The sequence below is a fragment of the Taurulus bubalis genome, assembly GCF_910589615.1.
Source record: "Taurulus bubalis genome assembly, chromosome: 4".
NCBI lineage: Eukaryota > Metazoa > Chordata > Actinopteri > Perciformes > Cottidae > Taurulus > Taurulus bubalis.
Genome location: NC_136592.1, coordinates 19,686,105 through 19,707,981, shown reverse-complemented (window position 1 = coordinate 19,707,981; position 21,877 = coordinate 19,686,105). Strand labels below are relative to the sequence as shown.

Genomic DNA, 21,877 nt, shown 5'->3' with positions numbered 1-21,877 from the left:
GCAGTGAAGTACAAGTACAAGTACTTCACTGCTATTTCATTGTTTTTATGATTGTCTTTGTTGGGAAGAAAAGTAATTGCCAAGTCATTACCTGGAAGGGTCCACTGGGGCTGATGTCGAAGAATGCTTTCCTCCAGTCCGGGCCCTGATGACCAGACTTCGACCACACTACCGAGTCCACAGAGGCAATGCTCCGCACTCTAAGAAGCACATTGAGAGTGCCTGTGAAAACACATACACACACACACAGAGAGAGAGAGCAGATCATTAGAAACTGCGGGTGAACTGTCAATGAGCAAAGACTGAACACTGCGTTGGGTATGGCTGGGAACACAACTTGTATCGCAAATAGGCTGTGATCTGAGTTGTGTCTGATCAATTCAAATGCCACAATCCGAACAGCAAATGGCCTAACAATCATGTGTGCCCACCACTTTATCCGCTGGATTAAGACAAGTGATCACCTAAAGATAGCTTCCACCGTACCTACAATTAATGTAACTGATAATTTACGGTCACGCGAGCAATGGAAGGTAGTTGGTTGTCACCACTGCTTTCATCCCAGAGAAACTGATTCATGTCCTACAGCCCTGCAAGCTCTGTTCTGTCATCGTCATTTGCATACATTCAAACAACGTCACCAAATATCTAGCTGCTGTCAAGTTGTCACCATTAAATGACTGAAAACAATTTGAGAATTTATTTTCCACAAAATCTAAGAGACAAACTCTAAGCAACAAAACACACAGCTAGACTTATGTTTGAGCTCCATATATTTTAACTTGCATACTTCTATGAGCAAAAACATAGTTGTGATGTGTACCACACCTAATTTATATAGGAAGTGTAAACAACTGTGTTGCAAAGTGCATATGCTAGGGGGAAGCTCGAAGGTCAGGTGTCAGTGGATGACATTTAGGTGGAAATTAAATGTGTGAGGCTCCTTGGATGAGTGGTGATATGTATTGAAATCTACATCGACAGTCTAAGGGAAAGTTTTATTTTGCACAATGGAGCAAAAAGACAGCAGCGAAGAGGGAGGAATATAGAAAGTCAGACAGAGGTAATGATGGAGAGAGGTTGAGGAAAATAATGTTTCCTTTAATCTAAAGTATTTACATAGCTGCCACAGGACGTTTGGTTTAAATACAAAAATTATAAATAAAACAACATTGTAAAGCACTGTGGAAACAAATCAATTGTCCTAAATCCTGAAAAAAATAAGCTGGAGAGAATTACATCATTGAGGCCATAAGGAAGTGATCCAAATAGTCAGTCTCTCTCTCTCTCTCTCTCTCTCTCTCTCTCTCTCTCTCTCTCTCTCTGGTCTCTAAGGTGTGAGAGAGCCATTTATCTTCTTAACGATCCTCAGCCAGCCCCTAATTGGAACATTAACCAACCACCAGTCTCTTAAACAAATACGCAGGCAGGGGGCACGGTGTCCATGTGTTATACACTGTTTGTGTGTGTAGATGTATCCTTGCGTATGAAATGTTTGTCATTCTGTTGTGTGTGTGTGTGTGTGTGTGTGTGTGTGTGTGTGTGTGTGTGTGTGTGTGTGTGTGTGTGTTTTTGAGCTCACATTCTTCAAACTTTGAAATAAGCAGCAGGCTGGCACTAATTAACTTCCTGCTCTGTCCTTTAAAAGGTGTGGGGTCAAACAGGGAAGTTATATAACATGTAGGGGGTATCTGTATGTGGTGAAGAGAAAGAAGCAGTGTGAAGCAAACTGTTGATTCAGTTATGAACATTCATCTTAATTAGCGTTTGACCATTTATATATTCACAAAGAAAAAGTTTCACACTTCTGATTTCCAATGTAAATGCACACTGGTTTATTGAAACATCAAATACATTTATCAATTGAAAGATGTGCAGCTAAATGTATCAATTGAAAGATATGCTTGGATCTAAATCAGATTTGTCAAAATCAATGGATTTCAGGTTATTTTTTCTATTGCGATCGACACTGTGGGAAATACACTCTTTCACGTCTTTACTGAGAGTTGTAGGTCTGCTGAATAGCATTTGGGGCTCTTGTATATCACTATGAGGTTGCCAACCAACAAAGCCTCCAGGAAGTCAGTCTGCCTGGCCAAGAAATAGTCCTGTACATATTTTCTTGTAAACCCAGATATAATGAGTTAATTATTGTTGATTACAGGTTCTGGTCTGTGGATTTAGTTACAAACGCAGGTAAGCTGTTTCTCATTGTTCCCAGTCTATATGCTGAGCTATGTGAACTGATACAGATACATGAGATTTGGATTGATCTCATCTAACTCTCCGGAAGAAGCAAATACACGTGTTTCCCCAAAATGTCAGACCATGGCTTTAACAGCAGGATTATTTTTGTAAGATTGTCCACTTTTCGGGTCATGCAAGTACAAATAAAAGAATGCTTGTGGTAAAAAATGATGCACTAATATTGCTGCTGGAATAGCCACATAAAAGCGTCACATGCAACTAACTGTTCAGCACATTCAATTTGAAAGGACACTGTAGTTATATAATGGAGAGAAACATTGGCTAATGCTGGTGTAGCCCACTTTCACCTGTTCAGCCCACTCTCTCATTCTATCTCCACAAATCTGAGCCTTGTTGTCTCTTTCCTCACTCACCATCCATTTTCACTCTTCTCCTATCTCTGTTGCACCCTCACCACCTACACACGCACACACGCACGCACGCTCGCACACACACACACGCAGCAGAGGGAAGAGGACTCTGATAAGCAGTCTATTGATTGGATGTAAAGCTGAGTGTGTTGGTAGGAGTGACACAGAGGCAGAGGAGAAGGCACAGGTTTATCAAGGCTACTTGTCTGTAGAATTGTGAGTTGAATTTTTTCCCGAAAAGATTCGAAAGAGGAGATAATAAAAACCTAGTAGGAAGACACTTCTCAAAGAGTAGGTAGCATCAACAAAACTAACTGGTCACATAAGCACAACATTCCTCTTCCACACAGACCTGTAAATACCCATATCCATTTATATATATATATATATATATATATATATATATATATATATATATATATATATATATATATATATATATATATATTTACTGTGTGTGTATATATAAATATACACACAGTAAATACATATTATAGTCTGTTCCAACACTCTGAACTGAAAATAATCCAGTCATTCCAAGTAAGCTTGCCAGTGGCACTCTGCAAACCTGAGCTCGTCTAAAATACTACCCAATGCCAAGCAAAACTAATTAAATGTTGTTTATTGTTGCTGCCAGCAAGCCCAAAGAGAAACACATTAAGGTGAACAACACAGCACATCACATGGGAAGGTCTTCATTTGCACACCTAAAATCCAAACAAGTTGACGAGCTTTGTGCTTCTTTCCTCAGTTTGCAAAAATCCTCAAAAGATACTTTAATGTTTCATATTCACGTAACCTCATGATTATAAAACAGCTAGTGGACTATATATGTGGGTCGGAAAAGAGCAACATTTCAACAGCATTTCTTTGTGTCAAAGTATCTAAATGCTTTCAGCATATAAAGCCCCTTTAACACTTTACAGTACTTTAACACTATACGGTTGAGTACATTGAAACTAGCTAGAGTGCTTCAGCATAAAGTACTACTACCTCTTGCATCCTCTCACTACTTCTGAACATTAACAAGTTGATGGCCTCTCTTGCAGCTCTCTGTTCTAGTCTCTTTTTTCAACCTCCTTTATTCTTCCTCTCATCATACTGTTTGCTTGCACTTCCTTTCAGTCCGTCTCTTTTTCCTACTATTCTCTTTGCTCTCTCTCTATTCATTGAGCCTCCCTTTTTCTTTCCAAGGCTGGCCCATCCTCCCCTCACTCTCCCTGTTTCATCTCGGCTCTCACTGACCCCCTCTGCCTTATCCTTATCTCGTCTCTTTTCGTCATTAAGAGCCACATTGTGTCTCCCTTGCAGGAGTGTGAGCTCTGCCAAGGTAAAGCAATTAAAGTGACAACAGATTGGAACAGACTGGGACAACAGCAGAGTAAATTGAGGGGGGGCTTGTAGCAAAGCTGGGCATGACTGGTAGCAGAATGTGCTAATCGTAAGCAAGCACTGTGTGACTGATGTATTCTATCATTGTTTTGCTATGAAACAACAACAAAATATGGTATACCAAAGGTTACATAGCCATCCATCCATCCATTATCTGTCACCGCTTATCCTATTCAGGGGGCTGGAGTCAATCCCAGCTGACATTGGGCTAAGGCAAGGTACACCATGGATAGGTCACCAGGCTATCACAGCTGACATAGAGTCATGACCATTCACGCTCACACCTACAGGGAATTTAGACTCATCAATTAAGCTAAGCCTCATGTGTGTGGACTGTTGGAAAAATGGAGAACCTGAAACAGAAAGAACTCGGCCTTCAGCTGCAAACTCAACACTGAAAGCCAGCCAGCCCAGAATTGAACCCACACCCTTCTTGCAGCAGTGAGGGGTGCCACTAACGTAGTGGTTAGTACCGCCATCCTATGACATACATACACAGTAGAGCCATACAGCCTCTATTCAACCCTTTAGGGGTGGCTGTAGCTCAGGGGGACGAGTGGTCGTCCAGCAACCACAAGGTAGCCGGCTCGATTCCCAGTCCCCCCCATAGCCCACATGTCGAAGTGTCCCTGAGCAAGACACTGAACCCCTCCTTAACCAAGGATGGGTCAAATGCAGAGAAGAATTTCCCCAAGGGGATAAGCAAAGGATAATTTCTTCTTTCTTTAGTTGTTAGAATCTATCATCTAGGGACCTGTGATATATATACTGTAAAGTATATATGTAAATATAATGGTAATTCATCTAGTAGTTGTCCAGATAAGCATGTGTGGATAAAATGTGTGTGTGTGCCTTTGTGTATTTGTAACTTTTACTATGTTTTTTTGTGTGGGAATCCAGGCATGTGTATACAGTATGCATGTGTGTGTGTGTGTGTGTGTGTGTGTGTTAAGGTTTGTGTGCAGGTGTGTGGACAAGATGTATGCATTCTGGTTGTGTGATAGAGCATATTATGATGAACAGCTCCCCCAAATGACTGATTGTGTCGTGCCACTGCCATAAATCACACACCCACTGCCCCCTTCAGCCACCTCCAAACACACACTAAGGCACAAGGAGAAACATACAAACAGAACTTTGATAACACCCCACCTTCTATGTCTCACTCTCTCACACACACACACACACACACACACACACACACACACACACACACACACACACACACAATGTTGTGTCCGACAAGCTCTACAGGCGAGGGTCAAACACAGAGTTCAGCTTTTGAAAGAAGCCCAGCAACATGAGAATCTCGACAGTATCGAGTGCGAGCATGCTCTCTACTGTATATCCATGTGTGTCATTTTGTTTCTATAGACTCATTAGGGAGATGAAATTGTTTCTTTATGAGTAATATTCTCTGCTGGAGTACTCACCAATATGTTTGCCTTTCATGTGGTAGAAGAAAGAGACACAATATGGGACTCTGCCGGAGCCCTTGGGGCCCCTCACTGAGGTCACATTAAAAAGTGGAGAAAGCAGACGCGACTTGTCCCCCGGAACACGCGGCCGCGATGCTTCAATGTACATGTAGTACCCTGAAACAACAACACTCTATTGTCATGAATGCAACACATCAAAAAATTGATTATGATGTTGTGCAAATGTGTATTCTACAATATACACTGCAATGCTATGACTACCATACACAGAACTGAACCTGGACATAAAATGATTCCTCAGGATTTCCTCACCTTCCTTGGTTCCACTGCGGTCAGTCTCGGGGCCGGTGTTGGCAGATCGCTTGGGATTCTGCGTCAGGTGATTCTGTCTCGTCCAATCAAAGATATCACTCCGGTCTTGAGAGAAACCACAAATCCTGTTATCCTCAAAACCACACACATGGTCTAGAATGTGTGTGTGTTGGGAGAAAAAAAAGAGAGGACAAGAGAAATGTCAGGCAGCTGACGTTACAAACTACAGGTGACTATTTTTTTTACCCCCTTTTACTGGAAAATGAATGGCGACAATATAGCTGTATGACAGCCTCTGCAATATGCACTTCAAATGTGAAGATCAGACAGTCGGGCAATTACTGACAAAGTGATAGGCACAATGTAGGAGGCAGGGTGTATAATGTGAAACTTTAAGTGGATTTAACATACAGTATTATGCATATTCTTATGCATGACTCCCACATGCAGAACATTTTAAGGGTATCAATGATTAGGTCAGGCTGTGTCAAATGGAAAAAAGAGAACAAAGTATTTAAAAAAACACTTTTCACCAAAGGTTTCACTGACTTCTGAAAAAGCAAGGCTCAATGCCTGGATATATTTTGGTGAACAGAAATACACAGTGGAGCACAAGTATCAGGGGAAGAGCTGAAGACCTACTGAACCCTGGTTTACACTATAGGTTGTTTCTTAGCCTTTTTTGACACTTTTCAGGAAGTAAGAAAAATACTACTACTACCGCTGATAAAGACACAAGAGTTTTACAACTTATCCAAACAGGGACATTAGGGCTTACATGGGTATGTACGGGAGGTGTATGAATCTTGTATGGTGTATCTCTTTTCAAGAAGCATTTGTGAGAAACCCATCAAAAAGTGAGACATCTGAAGTCTGAGAACATTTTTCCTGAATGAACCTCTTCAGAATGAGAGCGCTGAGACTTATCTTTACAGTTGTAGAGGAAGGTGTCTCAACTAGCTGTTGAATATTTGTGCATCATTCTCACAACAAAGCTTTGATTAAATGCAGCCTCACACGACAAAACATTTTCCCCCATCCATGCTGCCGTCCCCTTCATTAGCCCATCAGGAGGACATCGTTATCAGAGGCGCAACAAACAAAGGAAAACTTGAGGCAAGCTAATACAGCCACAGCTATCGAAAGCCATCCAAGCTGACAGATTCTGCGAAAGCTTCCTGGACACTCACACACTCCGCTGCAGATTCATATGGCTCACGCTACCCATGAGGATGTTGTGTGTGTGCTTCGTTGTTTCAGGGAGCTAATCTATTACTATTCACACCCTGCTCCACTACATGCGCTCCTTTCAATTTGCACTGTTGTTCTCGCAGTCTGTTCCAATCTGGTGTTGTTTTAATTGCCTCACCCTGGCGGAGCCAACTGCCACTCCTGCCAGAAAAATGCAGCGTGTCTGTTAATGAAGAAAATAGACAAGATGCAATTGACTGAGAAAGAGAGGAATGGAGAGAGCAGGAGGTAGTACAAGAGAGTGAGACAAAGAGATGTAGGGCTAATGGAGAGAAAAAGGAGGCACATATTTAAGGTGATATATTGATGGTAAAGAAGTATTAATATAGTGTCCTCAAGTGACTTTCAAATATTTGCCCATAAACCCTAAAACTGATCCCATTTGATGAACCAGTTTCATGTCCTCAAATCATGGGCACTCTTTGACGCAATTTAAAATGTCATGGACCTGCCCCCAGCCTTCACTTGCATTCTCTCATCCTACTGCTACCCCTCTCTCATTCCGAGCAATAAGATTTAATCAAGGCCAAGGCTGGTTCACGACAAACTTTGCCTTGACAAGCTTGTGCTGACATGGCTTGCAGTGTACAAGCTGCAATTAGCTCACATCAAAATTCAACGGGCCTTCCAACCTCCAGCACCCTGTCATCAATATCAGGTCACAACACTGTAAAATGTAGAAATGTTGAAGAGCAGAGGAAGGTAGTTAAAAGAGATGTCTCACCTGAAGGCCTTGGATATGTATAGGCTGTAAGACAAGAATGTTGATACACTCAGATGTGCACAATCCACTTATACATCTTTTGTACAATGTTCTGAATATGTTTGATACATTTGAAATAAGACTCACGTTCTGAGTACTGTATGATGCGACTGACGTAGTCCCCAGTGCTGTAGGTGGTGATAGGGGCCAGTCGGACCTCGTAGGACAAAGGGATTTTCAGGTCTGATATAGCGTGGGATATCAGCACACCCTTCTCTGGCTCCTTGCCTTTGAGGTTGATCTGCTTCGACAGCACATTCTGATTGTTCTAGATTGGCACAGGTGAACACACACAAAAGCAGGGAACATGACATGTTCAATTGTATACTCACAGATATACATAAACTTACTAAAAAAATAGATACAGTACACAACAAAAAGATGATCACTACCAGAAAAAGCTGAACATCTGCCAAGAGGGTACACATGGTATTGTCATCTTTTCTCCTTTCTTTATATCATCCACAACCTCATCTTTATGCTCAGGTATTAAAACTCAGTAACAGTGAGGCACTGAGGCTGGATGTTTTTGCTTTTATTTGAATGGCCAAGATCATATATATATAATAGTTATTACCAACATGTTACACTAATTTACAGGCATTGGCCACTAATAAATATCATAATTTCCCAAGCAAAAAATACAGTCTGCTTAGATTTGGAAAGCATGTACTAAACCACTGATCACAGATATTTGTTTTGTGTTGTAGAAGCAACAATAATTGCTTTACACACAGCCTATTAAGCACTATATCATCATATACATTTACGTTTTCATATCTGTGCAAGTTTCCATTGTCAATATAATTTATCTTTGGCATAGTTCTGGGCGTATAGCCAGTCAACCTCAAGACTGGGATTGTACCTTTCTTGGACTGCATGCATTGCCAATCTCATCTTTTATCCAAAGCTACACAGCTGTCAAAAGAATAATTTCCACCCATCTCTTTTCAGGAAATACCTCAAAGGCAAGCATAGGCTCTGTTAGTCTCAATACAAAGGTGGTGTCCACTCTTATTGTTCAGTGTTATTGTGCTCATAACACTGGACAAGTTGGACCAGTGCCCATTGTACTAAGTAAGTCGTGTTTGTAAGTCATTTACAACACAATGTATCATTGCCCACCAGTACCGCAACACAGACTCAAGTATTATTGTAATTGTAGAAATTAAATTAAATTAAACCTATTTATTTCACTGCACAACCCATTGAATTTGTGAAAAGTGACTTTGAAATACATGTAAATGCTGTGAATTATAGGAACTAATTTAAAATGAAATTGCTTATGATGTTAATCTAGTCCAATTTTTCTATTATTCTTAAATGTTGTGTATGAACATCAGATTATTTCACAGAACAGAAAGCTAGCTGACCATGATGAGATAGTTGCTGAATTTGACAAAAAGTGTATTTCATTCAAATTGCTTACTGCACCTTTAAGTTAGTTTTTTGTTAGCACCATTTTTAATAGAGCTATTGCTGTGTTATTCCACCCACGGAGAGAAGGATCCATTAGCTGTGTATCTGCCTCTGATCCCAGCTACTTAAAGACCTGACAGTGAGCTCAATCTAATGCATTAGGTCAGCCACTCCAGAATAACACCTTAGTACACCCACAGCATGCCATTATCAGGTAATGCATGCAGCAGAAGTGTACTGTGTGTGTGTGTGTGTGTGTGTGTGTGTGTGTGTGTGTGTGTGTGTGTGTGTGTGTGTGTGTGTGTGTGTGTGTGTGTGTGTGTGTGTGTGAGTGAGAGAGACACACTGAAACAGAGGGAATGCAGTGTCTGCCAGCTTGTGTGTGTGGTAAATGTCTACAGCACAGTGAAAGTTGAATACAAAAGCTACAAAATTAAATATTGGCCCAAAACAATTTGTCTGTTCCAATTTTGTAGGATAAGTATTATAGAAACTAACAAAACGATGTATATGAGGCTCAAATGTGCATGCTTGATGTTCTGTGCTTGATACTCTGAGTCTGGCAGTCCCGTTAGTCATAGAGGAATATGCATTAGTCAATGCATCCCATCACCAATGCATCCCATCATTTTCCCTAGAATTGCTTCAGTACTGTATGCTCTCACATCACCTCGGTGAAATCTGTTTTTCCTTCTCTCTTGTGACACTCAAGTTGAGGTGTGCTATTCCCATTGTATTTATACTAATTACCAGAAATTCACACTCAGCTAGACTGAGCTGATCATTTCTATTGACAAAACCATGGTAACTTCTGCCCGGGCTGCAAAGAATTTGGTATGACTCCAATTATTGTGCGAGTCCCATATGGCAGGCAGCCACAGCCTGATCCCTGTAAGTTTTTGCTGGGCAACATACTTGGAATCAAATATTTCCTTCCTTCACTTCCTATGCCACTAATCGCTGGTGCATCTTCTTTTCTCAGTGCCATTCTATCTGTTTCCATTTTTCAGTTTCTCCAACTTTTCACCCTCTCTTGCGAGTCATGGAACATCCTTTTCACGGCTTGCACAACAGCAGGTACCTTTCAATGCAGGCAAAATTATCTGGAAAAGTTTGGTCAATCTAGTATTGCACCAACTGAATGATTACTCTGGTTAGGGTCATCAGGTAACTCGGAGTCCAGAGAGAAGAGACTCATTAAAGGACTTTGTGTCAGCGTGTTGTATAACAGGATACTGCATCTTTCAATGAAAAGGCAGCAAATCGACCTTTTGGTTTAAGAGACCATCGCTTCAAGAAAAGGTCACAGGTTTCGATTTCTCCAACAGCAATGTGTCTTGATGAGTAAGGTCCTGGACCCCTAACTGGTAAATTGTTAAAGGTCCTGATAATGTTTTTAGTTACATGTGTAGTATTCGTGGAAAATTGAGCTTTTGAACAAATAACAATTTGGGTGGAATAGTATTCACTCTAACCCGGTTAGAGCTAGTTTAAAGACTGTGGACACACACACACACACACACACACACACACACACACACACACACACACACACACACACACACATTAGGGCCTACTTTGTAGAAGTTGTAAAACTTTGTAGAAGTGGTAAAACATTCTTTTTTATTTGAAAGCTTCCTGCTTTTCATTTTCATCTTAGTGTTTAGGTAATTTCAGGTTAATGAAACGAATGCTTCCAGTGTATCTGCATTGTAAGACATTAGCTAAGATATTTGCTCAGTGTTGACCTTAACTGACGACATAAACTTAGACACTATCATATGGTGTATAATATTGTGCATGTATCGTGCCCTTTTAACACCCATTTACGCTCACATTCATCCATATAAACATTTGCACACTGCTTGTACAGCATATGCATAATTATGTGAAATATAGCAAAAAAGAAGAGCCATGCTCATGTAATATGTATTGAGTGTGTGTTAGCAGGGAGAGACAAGTTAATATTGCTGAAGAGCCAGAGCTTTAGATGCAAGCAGAATGAGAGAGAATGGGATTCTTCATGAGTGGACAGGGTCTGCGAACACACACACACACACACACACGCACACACGCACACACGCACACACTTGCTCTGGTCGTGGTTACAGTGTGTGATATATAATCGATCGACTGAAAGCATACACAAACACACAATGTGTTGTGGACCCCAAAACACACTGGATAATTGAGGTGCTGAAGTGTGACAATGAGATAGTCAAAAGTGACCGGGGTGAGTGAGTGACATAATTTAAGAGGCAAAAAGGTGGTTGATAGACTGATCTGGTAGTCCATATGCCTCTCTCGCTGTGCGTGTCTGTGCCATACGCTTTCAATAATTTCTGTGTTTTCAGGTGTCTCCATCAGTCAACAAAGAGACACCAAAACAATGAATGTGTGAAAGAGGGTGAGAGCAAAGGAGCAGCCGTGAGATAGAAACACAGAGTGATGCGTGTGCGTGAAATCTGGACCAACAGTGTGTGAGCGGGCGGCCTCATAAAACACGTTCATTATCCTCTAATAATGGACCTTTTATGACTGATCCACAATTCCCTGATATTGGGTGTGTGCATGTTAACAAGTCATGTTGCACTGTGTCTGTAGGTACGAGTATCTATGCTTGCATAAGCTTATGTGCTCTCTTTGTGGATAAACAAGTATATATGCATAGTGGCGGTGGTTATGTACATCAATTATTCATACATTTGATTTAATGTACAACTCTAATTCATCATGAATATTTTTTAATTTCTCATATATATGATAATGGCGATGTGTGTTTGCAGAGGAGTGTGTGTGACTGTGTCGCAGTACAGAAAGAACCTTGGCGTTCAGATCTGTAGCTAAGACCTGAAGCCAGGTCAGCTGTCTGCCACACGACTTCAGTGATATACTAAATACACAACACCATGGCTGCAGGCAGACGAGCGGTCGATATAGTGATGAGGTAGAAAGATTGAGAGACGGGAGGAGAAAGGTGTGCAAAAGCAATAAGGATGGCACAATACAGAAGAAGAAGAATACAAACTGCAGAAGCGATATGAAATTTGGGATTAAAAGAAACACAAATGTATACTGTATGTATATTGTGGCATGGTAGTTCTCTGATATGAGTGTCTCTGCAGTATTTAAGTACATAATGTGTATGCTATGGTACATGCTGTGTGTGTCTAATGTTTATAACCATTCATTTCAAATGCAGTATATTGTAGAGAATGAAAAGATTAGAAACCTCTAATGAGAAAATGTCAAAGCATTCACCAAAGCCACAATATGGATATCAATTACTCATAAAATGATGATAAATGTTTTATACATACAATTGTTAAATAAATCCTGTCGGGGTCATTAAACAGACAGGCTCAGATGGTACACAAGGTGAATTTTAGTGTCGGTGAGATTGCATGAAAAATGAAAGGAAAGATGTGATTAGGTGCAAATTCGCCCAGTGAAGGATGCATAGATAAAAAACAAAAACATATTGTGCTTAAACCAGGGCTTTATTAATCTCCTTTATAACTCTAAAGAGGCAAAATATGGAGGAAAAATAATAAATAAAAAGTCACAGGCTGAACTGACACACACGGATAAACACACGCTCAGACACAGTGCATTCTTTACTAGCCAGAGATCATTTGTACAGTTGGTATTCTGGCTGTTTGGGGGAAATCAACAAGGACTGCACAAACAGCCTGGCAGTCAAATCCGCGCAGATGATGTGAGGCGACAATTCTGCCACGCACTCACACCTTCATAAAATTATATCAGATTTATTATTGGCTACTGCACACTTTTTACTTTCAAGCTGCTGTCTTTTTTGTGTTTGAACGGATACATTTAAGGCTAACTGGTCCACTGTTTGGTGTTGGTCTGATGTTAACATGTTTTCTATTCCAGACAGGTTATCTAAATTCCATCCTTCCTATACACAACCTTCATTGTGTCTAGGGAATAGGGTTGTGTATAGGGTTTGAGTAAAAGAGCCCAATCTGCATATATTTTTTAGAGCAGCATTTATAAATGCATATGCATGAGATAAGTGCACTGGATGAATACATTAGGTGCAACTCTAAAGACAGATAACTTCCTATGACAGGGCACCTATGTCATAGAAAGAAAAGGGTGTAAAATGACCAACAAAAGGCCGAGAAAATCTGTCTCTTTTGTTGCAAAAAGGTAAAATCAACACTTGCTAATTATCTCTCATGAATCAAAGTTCTCGTTTGAGAAACCGTAGCGGTAGAAGTTGGGGGTGAAGAAAAGGGGTGTGAGGACAGCTTGATGAAACAAAGAGGGCCTGCCAACGTTGTTAATTCCGACACAGGGAAACCCCCTGCAGGGAGAACAAAACTAAATGAAGAAGTGTAAATGGGGATTTCACAGCCTGGCAATGAGTCATGGAGCAAATCATGTAGTCTGTCAAGCCCGCACACACACACACACACAAACACACACACACACACACACACGCACACACACACACACACACACACACACACACACACACACACAAACACACACACACACACACACACGCACACACACACACACACACACACACACACACACACACACACACACACACAAACACACACACACACACACACACGCACACACACACACACACACACACACACACACACACACACACACGCACACGCACACGCACACACACACACACACACACACACACACACACACACACACACACACACACATAAATTAGCATATGCTCTACACATAGGTGAATACAAATTAGAGACCATCATATATATGTACAGACTCAAAGCCCCATTAGTATACACTAGGATATTAGAAACACACCCATTTACACAGCAATTAAAAGCAAATTAACTCACTTTCTGCATTGAGCAAAAGCCATAGGCATGTACAATGAGGAACACTGCTCTACATGAACTGATCTGTCTCCTTTATTCCCCTCTGTGTCTGCATGTCTCTCCCGAGACCCTCTACATTATTTCGTAGGTGCTAAAAAGATGGCGTTGAGGCGTTAAGAGGATGAGCTAGAGAGGGTGTTGCAGAAATAGATGGGTTGTGAAATTGAGATGGTATTACATTTGAATGTTCTCATACTCTCTTTAATAGTCGAGAGGACCAGTGAGATTCACTGTTTTTGTTTAATTTGCATCTCATTTCTTAAGTCCTTGCTCTCACCTTTTGCTTTTCCTTTGGTTTTCATACTCCTTTTTTGTCTACATTTGAGCTGCTCTGTAACGCATTCATAAACATATGCAGGTAAAAAACCTTGAAATTAAATTAAAGTTTAACAACATTTAAGAAGTCCTAAACGGCCACTTATTGCAATTCATTATTTGAACACTGTCAGCATTACAACTCGCAGCGGCTATTTATCAGCGCTATTTCAATTGCCACGGTTGACCCAACATTAAATGCCATTAAGTCTGCACTCATAACACAATTACTCAGTGCGGGAAAAACTAAAAGGAGCGAGGGGAAGCGAGAGAGAGATGAGCACAAATGGAATCAAGAAATACTTGGAAAGGGAAAGAAAGATGAAGAAATAGGGAAGGAGGGGACAAGATGCTGTGTGTGAAAGATACTGGACAGAGAGCTGAGGCATGCAATCAAATGTGCTTCTTAGGAAGGCCGGTGCTAATTTTCTGTCTCCCTGCAGTCTTATTTAATGAGGTAAGCAGCCAAGTCTTAAAGTAGGAGGGGAGTTAGCTATTCATCCACACAAAAGCAAGCTGGCAGACACTGCATTCCCTCTGTTTCAGTGTGTCTCTCTCACTCACACACACACACAACACACACACACACACACACACACACACACACACACACACACACACACACACACGCCAGTTGTGTATCATTCACTATTATCCTTCCTGTCTTCTGACTTAAAGCCAGTAATCTATGAATAGATGTTTTAAAAAAACAAGAGGTTGGCCTGAGGTTGCTCTCCTACTGTGGACAAAGGTTTCCAACTTCATTCAGGGACGCACTGAAAGAGCTCCAAAACTGTTAATAGGGCAGGTTTGGTTGGAGAAACCACTAAAGCCTTCGGTTTTCTGGAACCTATAAATCTGTCATAATATTGGTCATTACTGATAGTAGTAGTCTGTAGATTTTTAGACAATGTATTTATTTTTTAATGGAATAACCATCAGTGCATGGTATTTGTTACAAATGTACTATATCCCCCAGAGCATATATTCTATCTCCAGATTTTTTTTTGCAAGGTAAAGCCAGAATAATTTGTAAAAAGTCACCATCATATCCTATTAGACATTTGTGTGAAATTGTCATAATTAGCATGTACTCATGAGTTATGGCCAAAAACAGGTTTTGTGAGGTCAAAGGGACTTTGACCTTTCAAAAGTAAGGGTCTCTGGACTGAATTCTGGGTAAAGTGAGAGATGTTGGCAGGTTGGCACATCATTGTCTGTGTGGCACTGAAAAGCTAGAATCCTGGAGTGAGAGTAAAGTAATCATAAGAAGACAGTTAGAAATGAGGGTTAAGCATTGTAACCTTAGTTATGTGAACAAAGATGCAACCCCCTTTTTGGAGCTGACCACTCAAATTTCTATCCATTTTGTTTAATTGAAAGCATTTTGAGATGTGCACGCTGCAAGAGGACTTTGTTTACCGTGAACAGCGATCCTCTTTCAAATGCATGGGAACAAGAAATCTGGGTAGGAATTGCACCAGAGATATCTGTTTATCTAAAGAAACTGGGTTATTTTTTTAGTAAAAACAGGTAATGAACCAAAATGATGAGCCACACAAATGGTGAGAGGAGAGGAGAGGAGAGGCTGTGACATTGTTGTAATTCAGTCCAGGTCTCCATTGACTGACTTCACACATCCCATTTTACTGAGCATATACACGTCTACCTGCCTGTTGAGATCAAGTACAGTACATGAAAGTGTGTATGCATATACATGTGTGCAATGTGCATGTGCTGATGGGGTGTGGAATGCATTCTTTCAAATAATTGTGCAGTATTAGCATACCTTTCGGACATTAACCCAGTAGCCTATGATACGATCCGTGGTCTCCGGATCTCTCTGTGTCCACTGCAGGTTGTAGGAATAGTTGTTTCCTTTTAGAATTCGCACTGGATTGGGTGTGTCGAAGTAGAACTCTGCATTGTAAGGTTGTGCTGTGAGATGGGGGAGGAGACAGAGAGCAAAATGTCACTGGTAAGTGATACCGAAGGGGAGATAACTGCCTGTGTTGAAAATGACTATAAGTTTGATAAATGGTTGAATAATAGATGAATGCCTTTCCACAAATAGATTACAAAGCATAGTCTCCAGTTTGTTCTCTCACCAGAGACATTAAATGTGCATGTTGATGTCCCTGCACTATTGCTGACTCTGCACTCATAAGAGCCATTGTTGGTGGGTTCCAGCTTAAACTTCAGCTCCGGCGTCTCCTTCAAGTCTGGCATGGGCATGCGGACGAACTCGCCGTTACGGAACCAGCGGATGTCTGTTAGGCGTGGCGGGTTTGACCGGATGATGGTACACCTTAGGGTCACCATCTGATAGTTCCTTGAACGTGCATCTTGGAAGACTGGATCCAGTATGGGAGGATCTGTGGACACAACAGATTTGAGCACAAGCCCATTTAAAATACTTGTTAATTTAAGTTGTTAGATATTGTTTAGCATGCCATGACAATTCAAATAATGTTATGAGGTGCAGAGGAAAATCATGTCAGTTGGAACTGGTTTCAGCTCGTAATCTATTTTGTACTTTAGGACCACCAGCGTTGTGCCGTCAGAGCCTGCTAAGCCTTCACTGCTGGCCTAAACAGAATAACAAAGTTATAGCTATTTTATAATTTAATTGTTTTTCACAAATACACTACATGTATTATAATTATTGTTCCCTATCAGCTTATTTCCTCATTGCACAGCTCCTTGTCTTCCTCTGTTGCACTGCCTGCAGCCTTCAGCCTGCAGGCAGTGCAGCTTGTTTTAAGGAGAAGCTTTCATCCAATCACATGTTTTCTCTCCTGTGTCTCTATGTCAGCAAAGCAGTTTAAGCAGGCCTTTGCAGATTAAAGTACACAGAGAGTGGACGTTTTGGTTGATTGTCATGGACTTCAACAAATCAGATATTTAGTTTGACAAGCGATTATTTGGACAACATGCATTGTTGTTGACCCGACGGGGTTGGGCTGTTTTTTTTTTCAGATTGGGGGGCGCGGGTGCGCGCCGTGCCAGCTGTTTATTATCTGATAGAGTGATTTGAAGGCGGAGGTCTGAAAACCAAAGACCACTATGCCTTTTCTCCCATGATCATATATACTGACTGTACAGCATAGTTGGGACACCTACTCTGTGATTAAGCATAGTGATGAGGTGTAACCATGTATAAGCCATTATCCATTAATTGTTTTCCATTTTAAAATCTATTTCCATCATAAAGGAGGACATGGAGATAAACTGAACATTTTGAGAAAGATAATTCAGTTTAGAGATGTGGACAATGAAAAATGGACTGCAATACTGCAATGGTGTAAGTATATTACCACCATCCATGTCTAATTTCCCTTGCATTATCGTTTTGTTCTCTGCAGTGTAAATTTATTCACAGCATCAGAAAACACAAGTTCTGACAAATAATCTGACACAGAGCAACTGTAAGTGCCACAAGGGACGAGGAATTTATACGAGGCACAGTCCCATCCCTGCTGCTAACCCACCCTAAGCAGCTGTAATTAACCTGCCAGCAGCAGTGTGTTGCTCTGCAGCTAATGACTGACTAGCTGTTGTTGCCCCGGGGTCAGCCAGGACACAAGACAGCCAAATGACTCTGCCACAAATCACCAGCCAGCTAGTCCACCCCTGGCTAATCATGTAGATAATAGACAAGATGCTAATGGTGGTATTGCCGTACTAACAGTGATGAGATCGGGTGTTTAGGATCCTGGAGGTGAGGCAGCGCGACTAGAGTCCCTTATGAATCAAGTTTATCACACACAGATGTGTAATTACAGTCTAATCTGTGTTATGCTTGTAATTTAGATGGGCAGGCCCACATATGAGCTATAGTCAGGAGGAGAGAAAGAAACACAGACAGACAGAAAGATAACACAAGGAGCAGGGAAGAACACTGCAACTGAGTGACTGGATTGTAACCATACCAGGAGCAATGGCAGTAAAAGACAGAAAGACATTCAACTAAAGACAAAAGCGTTGATATCTTTAAACATAAATATAAAATCTACCACTTTAGCGCTGCTTTTTGTAAAAATGTTGTATGCCCCTTATATTATATATACATACACATTTATTGTATTATAAAATCAGCGTATCACTCTTTGAAGCCCTTTCAATTGCAATAGGCTATATGAAAGACACTTCACAAATTAAATTGAATTGACTGATTATCATCCTTCTCTTTATATATTCATTCATCTTAAAAAAACAAAACAACAACAAAAATGTTTGGCTTCCATAAATAATTAATAAAAACCCAACAACTGTAACTCATAACATACTACTTAACACAGCAGGCATTGAATCTCCTTTGACATCAAAAGCTCATCTGTTCTCTCTTTCAGTAAGGCTTATTATTATTTTTCATATATTTTTTGCAATAGGTATAGGTATACACTGCCAAACTTGTTTGAATTCATGGTTTACCATTCTGTGCTGGCACTGCAGTCAGAGGAACATGAGTAAGCACCTGCATGCTAAAAAGAAACCACCAGACTTCTCAGCTTCTGTGTTGTTTTTAGTCTCGACTCGAAACATATGGATGCGCCATACTTGCAGCTTCCAACTTTCTTAATTTGTAGAACGTGAATTGAAATTTACCCCTCTGTGCCCCATCATTAGCATGTCTCCTGTCCTGCAGATACTTTCTGCACTTATCACAGAATCATGTGATAGAGCTGAGGAACGGGTGAGCGGTCAAAGGTCATATCGCAATTCTATGGACTGATTAGTGTATGGTCACAAACCCTGCTCCTGTTTATAGACACACTTATGCATTATACCTGTCTGACTTTGGAAACAGGTGTCAAGGGTAAAGAAGAGCACGTAAACTGTGGAGCGATGGTGATAGAGAAGTAGGTAGGAGGGATGGAAAGAGGAGGAGGTGTGTTGTGAGCTGGTTTGTGAGCAGTTTATAAATCATTCCATCCCCAGTACAATTTGGTAATTATTACAATCCCCTCACCTGACCTCAAGTATTAATTTTAATAATTAAGTAAGTTTCATAGCAGTGGGGTTACTGTCTTCCTCTGTTGCACTGCCTGCAGCCTTCAGCCTGCAGGCACCAGCATTTAAAAATCTCTGGATTATTGTTTTTGCATTTATTTGCTACTCGTTTGGGACCCACAGCACCACACTGCAATGTTTCATACTCAGAAGACCATAATCCATGTAAACACAACATCGCTATCTGTCTTATCGAATGCAAAATGGATTCCATCCAGGAATGCAACACTGACCAAGCCAAACATTTACAGTCCACAAAGAGAAAATCAATTTACATGAGACTGAGAGAGGGATGAGGTGAACGTGGGAGTAAAGTGGGATGAAGGGGAAGAAAACAGCACTTAAAAGCAGAAGACAATGAGGAAGACAAATGATAAGGAAAGTGTGATGTGAAAGTGAGAGAAGCTGATGATTGAGTATGAGAGCTTGGGAGAGAATGAGAGAATGCAGGATGCAGAAAGGGAATGACAAGACAGAGAGAGGTCCTCTCTCATGGCCAGTGGTTAGCTGATTGATGACGATGAGAATGGTAGTAAGGAAGAACAGCTACCTCTCTTGGAGGGAAAGTGGGCAAATAAAGAAGCGGTGCAAGGCAAAAAGAGGAAGTGGAAGGGTGTGTGTGTGTCAAGAATCTGCATATCCTCTTAATAATGTCCGCCATAATAAATGATGGTATCCTTCCCTCACATTGATCAACAGTGCTAAATGGTAGGAAGCTAAACAAGCAAAGTGAAATGTGAGTGGGGCAAAAAGAGGGACAGTGGAAGAAGAAGAGAGGAAAGATCTGTTTTAACACACGTTTTGGGCTGGTGCTAAACATTCTTTTATGCTGTCTCTCTTTCTGCCAATTTTTTTCCATCTCCCAATCGCACCATTTTTTTCTTAGCACCTTGCCATCCCTAACCTTGTTTCAAGCTCTCTCTTAACCCTTCTCTCTCTTCTCTCGGTCCTGCTCGTGTATCTGTCTCATCTCTCTGTTTCCAGAGTGGGGTGGCCACCTGGTCCATTAATCAGACTTGGCCAGTGTGGACGGCAGAGCTCACAGAGTGTTGCCCTTCCGCCCCGCCTGCATTAGCAAGTCCTGTAAATCCTTCTGAAGAGACGGGGAGGAGAGGAGACTGATTCGGGTGAGTTTTCATCAAGTACGTCAAAAGAGTGGTAGGGAAATTGGTCCTACTGTGCCAAGTACTCTCGGACAAACAAATTGTTGATTCTGCTTTTAAGCAAAGATTTTTCTTAAAAGTCAATGAAAAAGTCAGATTGTTGTACATGTAAAGGCACAGGCCTTTCATTTTTTTTCTCTTTTGAGTCTTCAGATCTATTGCTCTTTCTTTTTGTATCCTCTTGTTTTTCTGATCTCTTGAACAGTTCATAACTTTAATTAATGGTGCCTTTTACCTTGACCTATTATACAGAGCACAAAGGAGGTTGCTGAAGGTGATTTACACACTGAATTCTTATTCACAAAACATTTCTGAATTAAACCGAGCACTTACTAATGCCACGATACACTGCTGTTCAAAGGAGTAGACTTCAACCTATAAAGTACATTATAGACTCATATAATAACATTTTAAACTAATTAATTATGTATGTTCATTATTAAATCTGCTAAAAATGTTGTTTTTCTTTGAAGTTATTAAAAAAACATGGGCCCACAACAACAGATAGACGTCCTTCAATTGCTCAGAACTAATAAAAGCTTCCTAATTCAGCTTCCATACTTCAATTTTTGTTTCCTTAATTGTTCAGAGTAAGATGATGGTGTCATGGTGAAGTTCAGCTTCAATCAATTACCCTGTAAGGATTATTTTCAGTCATTTATTATGTTGGATTTTACCCATTGGTTACGATGCTAAATGGAGCACATCCATTTTAAAGATGGGTCAAAGTACACACTTGTAACCTCTAGCTATGCAATTATACACCGCTTTTCTGGAAGCATTGGGATTTTGTTATAAAATACATATTATAATGTTATAAAAAACGATTTAAAGCTGGAAAAAACAGCTACTGGACTGCATGCACATGCATCTTTGTGTGACAAGTGTATGGTTTGATATAGATGGTAAATGATATCCATATAAATTGATAGTTTCCAGAAAAGTCTAAATCAAAAATCTTCGCTATCTCAACAGTCAAAAGGGCCACTGCTTGGAAACGATGAATGCTGGCACAATTCAAGAATTGTAAAAGTGAGTACAAGTGTGTAACCTCTTGGGATGTGAGAAGGTGTTGAAATGATGTGTTATTTTATCGAGAAAGATCCTCCTCCTTCCTCCAGGAGATTTATAAAGACAGTCCCCACTGGATTGCTCACAAATGGGAATGGGTAGGTATAGAAAACAGCCTTTTAGCCAGAGAGGTGCGTCTTCATTTTTTTTCTTTTGCTCTCCTTTTTACACTCTTTACATTACCATACATTTCCTTATCTGTCTTTAGGGTCCACAATATTGA

General features: G+C 40.6%; 1 protein-coding gene across 1 annotated transcript in view; it reads right to left on the bottom strand.

Annotated features, from left to right (window-relative positions):
* mdga1 (MAM domain containing glycosylphosphatidylinositol anchor 1) overlaps positions 1-21,877 on the bottom strand; it is a 155,449-nt gene that overhangs the window by 20,196 nt on the left and 113,376 nt on the right. The window contains exons 9-15 of the mRNA XM_079217279.1: positions 16,516-16,782; positions 16,197-16,345; positions 7,863-8,043; positions 7,737-7,760; positions 5,762-5,914; positions 5,444-5,605; positions 92-222 (exon numbers count right to left, since the gene is read on the bottom strand). Of these exons, the coding sequence (XP_079073405.1) occupies positions 92-222; positions 5,444-5,605; positions 5,762-5,914; positions 7,737-7,760; positions 7,863-8,043; positions 16,197-16,345; positions 16,516-16,782 (1,067 nt within the window). The remainder of the gene's footprint in view (positions 1-91; positions 223-5,443; positions 5,606-5,761; positions 5,915-7,736; positions 7,761-7,862; positions 8,044-16,196; positions 16,346-16,515; positions 16,783-21,877) is intronic.